The sequence below is a fragment of the Glycine max genome (assembly GCF_000004515.6).
Source record: "Glycine max cultivar Williams 82 chromosome 3 unlocalized genomic scaffold, Glycine_max_v4.0 Gm03_scaffold_135, whole genome shotgun sequence".
Lineage (NCBI taxonomy): Eukaryota > Viridiplantae > Streptophyta > Magnoliopsida > Fabales > Fabaceae > Glycine > Glycine max.
This window is the reverse complement of record NW_024464659.1, coordinates 12625-22694: the sequence shown is the minus strand read 5'-3', so window position 1 is coordinate 22694 and position 10070 is coordinate 12625. Positions and strand designations below refer to the sequence as shown.

Below are 10070 nucleotides of genomic sequence, written 5' to 3'. Positions count from 1 at the left end.
TGAGTCTTATAAATAAAAATGGAATGAGTAGTCTTTAACTCTTTATACTTGCCTTTTTCTACTATTTGGTTAAGAAGAATGAAAGAGAATTGAAAGTATACAGAGTTGAAAGACAATGAAAGAAGATGGTCTAGGATGTTTGTTACATGTGAAAATTTGATGAAAGTTTCAAAAATAATGTGAAACCCACATGTTTTTACTTTCATCTCAAAAAGAGAATAAAAGGGAGGAAAAGAAACAATAAAAAGGATGCTATACACAAAATTCTTGGTTGCTAAAATTGTTCCTCAAGCCCCTCATTAACCTTCAGTGGAACTTTTAAATTAGGGTATCATGTCACATATAATAAGTTATTCAAATGTCATAGTTGATTATGCTTAGTTTGCAATCAAGTTTGCTTTCTAGTGGCTTTTACTCAAGATATAATCAATTATATATGCAATTTATATAATTGATTATGTGACTTTAATTAGTAAAAGAATATACATTTTTATCTCATATATATAGTTACATAAACTTATTTTTTTGGGGTAAAATGAATGTTTACTTAATCTCTTTTTCAGTTATTTTTCTTTTATTATTGACCTAAACACTTTAGTTTAAGCATTTCATTTCTTTTACACTTTTTTTTTTCCATCTCAATCAAATAACTTTATTTTTTTATTCTTTTTTCATTTTTTTTTAAGAGAGTCTCTTCTCATTTCAACTTTCTTTCATTTATTTTCATTCCTTTTCACACTACATACAGTTAGACTTAGGCTGCCATTATGATGGAGAAAAGTAATATACAAAAAAAATTATATATTTTATTCGATGGGATCCACATCTCTTATATTTTACTTTAATTATTTTTTTCATTTTTTTCCTCTGCCTTTCCTTCTTCTAAATCAAATGCCCCCTACACAATTCCATCCTATGAGACAAATGTGTGTTTAAAAGAAAAAGTTTATAGATATGCGTCAATTGTAACTTTTGATGCGGAAGTTAATTAGCTAGCTTTAACAGCATGCACGTTTAGGAGAAAATGCAAGAAAATCCAAAGGGGCAATAATAAAGCTGGTTGGGAGTGGATTCCAAATCATCAAATCAAATCAAATTCTCCCATTGCTCCAATGAGTTGTCCTCCCACAAATTAAGCTCCAATCTTCTAGAAATAAGGTTTTAAATAGCCAAGGATTAAGATTAATTGTTGAAGGACAAATTCAATGCCATGTACTCCACACAACAAGACATCTGAATGAGTAATTAATGATATATGAATTATCATTTATTTTAATCATTTTATTTTTTATCTATCTGTCACATCATAAATTATATTATACCTATATTTTTCCTTTTTTTCCCTATATGTTGAATAAATTTTTGGATGTTATCAAACATTTTCCCATCTAAATTGAGCTAGATCTGATTCATCCGAAAGAGGATCCAAGTATCCATAAGATGATTTTAAAGAGAGAAAAGAAGGAAATACCATGATTTGAATCCCTTTTATTAACAAAATCTAACAACTAATGTCTAAAAAAATTAAGCAAATTAATAATTACACTATTTTTTTGGTATTCATATAATTCTTATCTCTTCCCAACAAATATTACCATGCAAAAAATGTTTTTTGGATCTGCATCAATACCCAAAGATGTGGATAAAAGATGTTAATACATTCAGTGAAAATTTCTTTATTATCTTAAAAATATTTTCCTTTTGAATAATAAATATAATTTTCACAATTAGTTGAGTGTACTTTGTTTTTCAGAGATGGTAGAGTGGTCCAGAGAAACTGCACCTGTCAATGGATATGAATTCAACTTTGAACAAGATCTAAACAGAACTTCTGATTTAATTGACGTGAAAGTGATCCTTTCTCAATAGCTGAATTTTTAATTGGAAAGCTTTTCATTGGACATCAGACTATAAGAGGACAACTACAAAGGATAATCTCAGATCTTTCAGTAAGGCATGCTTCCCATGTATATATTGGCAGATAACTGAAAATGTTTCATATCATTTAATTTCTAACCATTTCAAATTCTTTGGCAAAACATATCTGAGGTTTTCTTTTTTCCCATTATTATTGTGTTGTAGGAAATTGTAGTATATTGCTCTCTACCAAGGTTATCCATTGATGCAAGGAAGAATGTGCTGCAGCAAACTATACACTTCAAATAATTTGATGTTTTACTTTTTTGCCAAATATTGTGCTGCAGCAAACTATACACATACTGTGTTGTTGCCATCTCTAATCTAGTCTTGATACTAGTGTTCAAAATGAGAATGAACTGGAAGCAACAGAATCACCAATTCACAAAGCCTTTGATGCTTAAGATCAGAGTGGAGGTGGTGTGATAACTGCTAAATAATTGTGAATTTATAGGAGTTAAATAGTCAAATTTTGGCTTAAAATTAATTATTTAGCAGTTATTTGTAATTAAAAGTGAAAAAAATTAATTTAATTGAATTTCTGGTTGCAGATACGAAAAATAAGGCTGCAGTTAGCAAAAGTGGCACAGAAAGGAAGAAAAAAGAAGAAATTCTGAAGCAGGCCCAATCCAATAGGGGCGCTAAGCGCGCATCAGGCGCTAAGCGAGCAACTAACTGCAGGCGCTGAGCGTGGCGTTAAGCACGAAGGTGGAAACCGTTACGCGCGCTAAGCCCAGCTAGGCGCCCAGCGCCCGATCCAACAGAAGCACAGGCTCAGCGTGCATGGCGCGCCCAGCGCGCGATCTGAACGCGCTAAGCGCGAGGTGTGGCGCTGAGCGCGACTACGAAGGCCCATAAGCCCACTTCAGCAACTATAAATAGAGAGGCAGTCCCAAGGAAATTTCATCCCATCTCAGAGCATCACTCTCAGTACTTCAAGCCTGAGTTTTCTTTTCTCTCTATATTCTTTGTTTTGTTAGCCTATTCTTTCTTTCATCCCCAGTTGTAAGCCCTCAATAGCCATGAGTGACTAAACCCCTAGCTAGGGCCTGGCAGGCCTAAAAAGCCAACGATGTACACTGAGCTCCAAGAGTTATCAATGCAAAGGAATTTATTCCAGGTTTTTCTGTTCTATTTCTTTTCTTTTATTCTTGCATTCATTCTTAGATCTCTTTTTGGGTTTTAATCGTTCGGGAGAGGGTAATTCTCAATAATATTTAAGATTCAATGCATGCATCAGTTTTAGGGGTTATACGCTTGGGAAAGGGTAACACCTAATAGAACATCTAAAGAAAAGAATCATTGGGTTAGCATTGCTAGGCATAGAGTGATAACTCACTGCCCATGCATATAAGCAACATCTAGAACTTAATCTTAACGCATTTTAATTATTGAGTCTTCGCAAAGGCATTTGGGAGATAGGTAGTTAAAATAGGCTTGCCAACGTGAGGCATCAGGGGCAAGTAGTCAACAGATGTGGGTAGAACTAACACCATTTCATTGGTAATGAATATCATACTTACATGCATCGTAGGCCAATTGGGTTTGTCTGGTCTTGGCATTTCTATCAATTGTTTTCCCTTTTACTTATTTGTTTTAGTAATAGAACTCTTTACTCTTCCTACTTTCATTCCTACTTTACTACCATTTACAAATTGAGAGGTATTGAATAAGTGCAATAAAATCCCTGCGGACACGACACTCGGACTTCCGAGCTTTACTACTTGTCACGATTTGGTGCACTTGCCAAAGTCTCAACAAGTTTTTGGCGCCGTTGCCGGGGATTTTGTTTTCGCACTTAATACTATATCAGTTTGTAAGCCCGATCCTTCTTTTCTTGGCTTACTTTATCAGTATTTTCTCTTTACTTCTATTCTGTCTTTCTTTCTTCTATAATTGCACGGGTAGTGCCTTCTTGTTTTTATGCGACTTAGGACTGCATCTGGAGACGTGGTCCCTATCAACTTGGAAATCGAAGCCACTTGTCGGCGTAACAACGCTGCAAGAAGAAGAAGGGAACAGGACACCGAAGGAAGCAGTCACACATCACCTCCTCTCTCTCCACATCACGCTGAAATGGACGGGGAACCGGCACGAAGAGTCACCTTAGAAGACTTCTCCAACACTGCCACTCCTCAGTTCTTCACAAGTATTGCAAGACCGGAGGTGCAAGCCGCAAATATCTCCTACCCGCATTCCCTTATCCAGCTGATTCAAGGGAATCTCTTCCATGGTCTTCCAAGCGAAGATCCATATGCTCACCTTGCCTCGTACATCGAAATATGCAACACCGTAAAGATCGCTGGAGTCCCAGAAGATGTGGTACGCCTTAACCTCTTCTCTTTTTCTCTAGCAGGAGAGGCAAAACGATGGTTGCACTCCTTCAAAGGCAACAGCTTAAGAACCTGGGAAGAAGTAGTGGAAAAGTTTTTAAAGAAGTACTTCCCAGAGTCGAAGACCGCCGAAGGAAAAATGGAGATTTCCTCCTTCCACCAATTTCCGGATGAGTCCCTCAGCGAAGCACTAGACCGTTTTCACGGGCTGTTACGAAAGACACCGACACACGGATACAGCGAGCCGGTACAACTGAATATATTCATCGATGGCTTGCGACCCCACTCGAAACAGCTACTAGACGCGTCCGCAGGGGGAAAAATCAAGTTGAAGACTCCGGAGGAAGCAATGGAGCTCATCGAGAACATGGCGGCCAGTGATCAAGCAATCCTTCGTGATCGAAGCTATGTGCCTACAAAAAGAAGCCTTTTGGAACTTGGCACGCAAGACGCGACATTGGCACAGAATAAGCTGTTGACGAGGCAGATTGAAGCCCTTACCGAAACCCTCAGCAAACTACCTCAACAGTTACAAGCGGTAAGTTCTTCCCACTCTTCTATTTTGCAGGTAGAAGGATGCCCCACATGCGGAGGAACCCATGAGCCTGGACATTGTGTAAGCCAACAGGATACTTCTCGAGAAGTAAACTATATGGGCGTACCAAATCGCGGATATCAGGGTTACAACCAGGGGAACTCATCTGGATTCCACCAAGGGGGAGCAGGATTCAATCATGGGCCACCAGGATTCAATCAAGGAAGGAACTTCACGCAAGGTTCAGGGTGGAGGAATCAGGGAAACCAGTACAAGGAGCAGAGGAATCAACAACCATACCAACCGCCATACCAGCATCCTAGCCAGGGCCCCAATCAGCAAGACAAGCCCACCAACATAGAAGAGCTCTTGCTGCAATTCATCCAGGAGACACGGTCCCATCAGAAGAGCACGGATGCAGCCATTCGGAATCTGGAAGTTCAAATGGGCCAATTGGCACAAGACAAAGCTGAAAGGCCCACTAGAACTTTCGGGGCTAACACAGAGAAGAATCCAAAGGAAGAATGCAAGGCCGTGCTAACTCGAGGGCAGAGGAAAGCACAAGAGGAAGGTAAGGTTGAGGAAGAAGACCATACAGAGGAAGATAAGACAGAGACACAGGAGGACAGGACAGAAGTCGAAGAGAAGGTGACATCACCACCTAAGAGCCAGAAAGCACGGGAAGCCAGGAAAGAAGAACCACCAGCCCTACCACAAGATCTCCCATATCCTATGGTGCCCACCAAGAAGAACAAGGAACGCTATTTCAAGCGTTTCTTGGAAATATTCAAAGGGCTGGAGATCACTATGCCATTCGGGGAAGCCTTACAGCAGATGCCCCTCTACTCCAAATTTATGAAGGACATCCTCACCAAGAAGGGGAAGTACATAGACAATGAGAACATTGTGGTAGGGGGTAACTGCAGCGCTATAATACAGAGAAAGCTACCCAAGAAGTTTAAGGACCCCGGAAGTGTTACCATCCCATGCACCATAGGGAAGGAGACGGTGAACAAGGCCCTCATTGACTTAGGAGCAAGCATCAATCTGATGCCCTTGTCAATGTGTAAAAGAATTGGGAATCTGAAGATCGATCCTACCAAGATGACGCTTCAGCTAGCAGACCGTTCGATTACACGACCTTACGGGGTGGTAGAAGATGTCCTAGTCAAGGTCCGCCACTTTACTTTCCCGGTGGACTTTGTGATCATGGATATCGAAGAAGACGTAGACATTCCCCTCATTTTAGGCAGACCATTCATGCTGACTGCCAACTGTGTGGTGGATATGGGGAATGGGAACTTGGAGCTGAGTATTGACAACCAGAAGATCACCTTCGACCTCTTCAAAGCAATGAAATATCCATAGGAAGGTTGGAAGTGTTTCAGAGTAGAAGAGATTGATAAGGAAGATGTCAGTATTCTCGAGACACCACAGTCTTCACTGGAGAAAGCAATGGTAAATGCTTTGGACTGTCTGACCAGTGAAGAGGAGGAAGATCTAAAGGCTTGCTTGGAAGACTTGGATCGACAAGACAGTATTCCGGAGGGAGAAGCCAAGTTTGAGAAGCTAGAAGAGAAAGTTCCGTCCGAGAAGAAGAAGGTAGAGTTGAAGATATTGCCAGATCACCTAAAGTATGTGTTCTTGGAGGAAGACAAGCCTGTAGTAATCAGCAATGCACTCACAATAGAATAAGAAAACAGGTTAGTAGGTATCCTCAAGAGACACAGGGAAGCTATTGGATGGCATATATCGGATCTCAAGGGAATCAGCCCTGCTTATTGCATGCACAGGATAATGATGGAAGAGAATTACAAGCCAATCCGGCAACCCCAGAGAAGGCTAAATCCGACAATGAAGGAAGAAGTCAGAAAGGAGGTACTCAAGCTCTTGGAGGCGGGACTCATATACCCCATCTCTGACAGTGCTTGGGTAAGCCCAGTACAGGTGGTTCCCAAGAAAGGTAGAATGACAGTGGTGCAGAATGAGAAGAATGACCTGATACCAACAAGAACTATCACGGGCTGGCGAATGTGCATCGACTATCGCAAGTTGAATGAGGCCACCCGAAAGGACCACTTCCCTCTACCATTCATGGATCAGATGCTGGAGAGACTTGCAGGGCAGGCGTATTATTGTTTCTTGGATGGATACTCAGGATATAATCAGATTGCGGTGGACCCTAGAGACCAGGAGAAGACGGCCTTCACATGCCCTTTTGGCGTCTTTGCTTACAGAAGGATGCCATTCGGGTTATGTAATGCACCAGCCACATTTCAGAGGTGCATGCTGGCCATTTTTTCAGACATGGTGGAGAAAAGCATCGAAGTGTTCATGGATGACTTCTCGGTTTTCGGATCCTCAGTCGACAGTTGCTTGAGGAACCTAGAGATGGTACTTCAGAGGTGCGTAGAGACTAATCTAGTCCTGAATTGGGAGAAGTGTCATTTCATGGTCCGAGAAGGCATAGTCCTGGGCCACAAGATCTCAGCTAGAGGGATTGAAGTTGACCGGGCAAAGATAGAGGTTATAGAGAAGCTGCCACCACCACTGAATGTTAAAGGTGTCCGAAGCTTCTTGGGGCATGCAGGGTTCTACAGGAGATTCATCAAGGATTTTTCAAAGATTGATAGACCCCTAAGCAACCTGCTGAATAAAGATGTGGCCTTCAAGTTTGATGAAGAATGTTCAGCAGCATTTCAGACACTGAAAGACAAGCTTACTACTGCACCTGTGATGATTGCACTCGACTGGAGTAAAGACTTTGAGCTGATGTGCGATGCCAGTGATTACGCCATAGGAGCAGTCCTCGGACAGAGACACGATAAGGTATTTCATGCTATTTATTACGCTAGCAGGGTCCTGAATGAAGCACAGTTGAATTATGCCACCACGGAGAAGGAAATGCTAGCTGTTGTCTTTGCCTTGGAGAAGTTCAGATCATACTTGATAGGATCGAAGGTCACCATTTTCACAGATCATGCTGCCATCCAACACCTGCTCGCCAAAACCGATTCGAAGCCAAGGTTGATTAGATGGGTCCTCTTATTGCAAGAATTTGACATTATCATCAAGGATAAGAGAGGATCCGAGAATGTGGTAGCCGATCACTTATCTCGGTTAAAGAATGAAGAAGTCACTAAGGAAGAGCCTGAGGTAAGAGATGAATTTCCTGATGAGTTTCTTTTGCAGGTTACCACCAGACCTTGGTTTGCAGACATGGCAAACTACAAAGCCACAGGAGTCATTCCAGAGGAGTACACTTGGAATCAGAGGAAGAAGTTCCTACACGACGCACGCTTCTATGTTTGGGATGACCCCCACTTGTTCAAAGCAGGGGCAGATAATGTATTGAGAAGATGTGTCACAAAGGAAGAAGCACGAAGTATTCTTTGGCACTGTCACAGTTCATCATACGGAGGACATCATAGCAGGGACAGAACAGCAGCAAAAGTGTTACAATCAGGTTTTTTCTGGCCCTCTCTTTTTAAAGATGCTTACGAGTTTGTGCGTTGTTGTGATAGATGCCAGAGAACAGGGGGGATATCACGGAGAAATGAGATGCCGTTGCAGAACATCATAGAGGTGGAAATCTTTGACTATTGGGGCATAGACTTCATGGGACCCCTGCCTTCGTCATACGGGAATATTTACATCTTGGTAGCAGTTGACTATGTCTCCAAGTGGGTGGAGGCCATAGCTACGCCGAAGGACGATGCCAGGGTTGTAATCAAGTTTCTAAAGAAGAACATTTTCTCCCGCTTCGGAGTCCCACGAGCCTTGATCAGTGATGGAGGAACGCATTTCTGCAACAATCAGTTGAAGAAAGTCCTGGAGCACTATAATGTCCGACATAAGGTGGCCACACCTTATCATCCTCAGACGAATGGCCAAGCAGAAATCTCTAACAGGGAGCTCAAGCGAATCCTAGAAAAGACAGTTGCATCATCCAGAAAGGATTGGGCCTTGAAGCTCGATGATACTCTCTGGGCCTATAGGACAACGTTCAAGACCCCCATCGGCTTATCACCGTTCCAGCTAGTGTACGGGAAGTCATGCCATTTACCAGTGGAGTTGGAGCACAAAGCATATTGGGCTCTCCGATTGCTTAACTTTGACAAAAATGCATGCAGAGAAAAGAGAAAATTGCAGCTTCAGGAGTTAGAAGAGATGAGACTGAATGCCTATGAATCGTCCAGAATTTACAAGGAAAGAACAAAGGCATATCATGATAAGAAGCTGCAGCGGAGAGAATTCCAGCCAGGACAGCAGGTATTGCTCTTTAACTCAAGACTAAGGCTGTTCCCAGGTAAGCTGAAATCCAAGTGGTCTGGGCCGTTTATCATAAAAGAAGTTAGACCTCATGGAGCAGTGGAATTGGTGGACCCTAGAGAAGGGAGCTTCGAGAAGAAATGGATCGTCAATGGCCAGTGTTTAAAGCCGTATAACGGAGGGCAATTAGAGCGATTGACGACCATTATCTATTTAAATGATCCTTGAGAGGGCCTACTGTCTAGCTAAGGACAATAAACTAAGCGCTGGTTGGGAGGCAACCCAACATTTAGTGTAAAAATGTAGAGTTTTATTTCTGTAAAAAAAAAAAAAAAAAAGAAGCCCAACAGGTGTGAATAGCAAACAGGGGGTACGAAAAGCAAAGGCCCACAGGTACAAATAGCAAAAGGAGGGGTGCCAATAGCAGAAGTCAAGTGGGCTGCACGTAGACCCGCGCTTAGCGCGAGCCCTCACGCTAAGCGCCCAGGTACGTTTTTAAATTTTAAAATACGAGGGAATGCCAAAGGTCAGAGCGCCTGTGGGGCGCTTAGCGGCTACCTCCCGCTAAGCGCATACACCATAATTGCTGGGCAGTTTTCGAAAACTGCCCAACCCCTCGTTTGCCTCCTTTGTTTTTAAATTCGGATTTTTACCCAGCATTTCTTTTCTTCCCTTCTTCCCTCTGCCTTTCTTCCTTTCCTACTCTTCATCTCCTTTACTTAATCCTCTGAAGACTAAGCACGTGTTTTTCCGTACACTCAGAGGTAAGCTTGAACGTCTGCATTTTCTGTGGTTTTGAACAGGGACTAACGCGCTAAGCTAAGCAAGAACACAGGGGGAGGAGATAGAAGTATGGCTCACACGCTGAGCGCTCCTCACCCGTTGATACAGCAGAGGATACGAAGCACGCGCTTGGCGGGCTCTGTCGCGCCAAGCGCGCTCATCTATTGGGAAGCACGCGCTAAGCGCGCTCTTGTGGCGCTAAGCACGCTCTTGTGGCGCTAAGCGCGTGA

General features: G+C 42.3%; 1 protein-coding gene across 1 annotated transcript; it reads left to right on the top strand.

Moving 5' to 3' along the window:
- The first annotated feature begins 3840 nt into the window (after positions 1 to 3840).
- LOC106798145 (uncharacterized) lies at positions 3841 to 6153 on the top strand. The gene has a single exon (XM_014774104.1). The coding sequence runs from the start codon at positions 3841 to 3843 to the stop codon at positions 6151 to 6153; it is 2313 nt and encodes a 770-aa protein (XP_014629590.1).
- The last annotated feature ends 3917 nt before the right edge of the window (positions 6154 to 10070 follow it).

Coding starts and splice junctions, on each gene's coding strand:
- LOC106798145 (XM_014774104.1), top strand. CDS start 3,841: ATGCGACTTAGGACTGCATCTGGAGACGTGGTCCCTATCAACTTGGAA.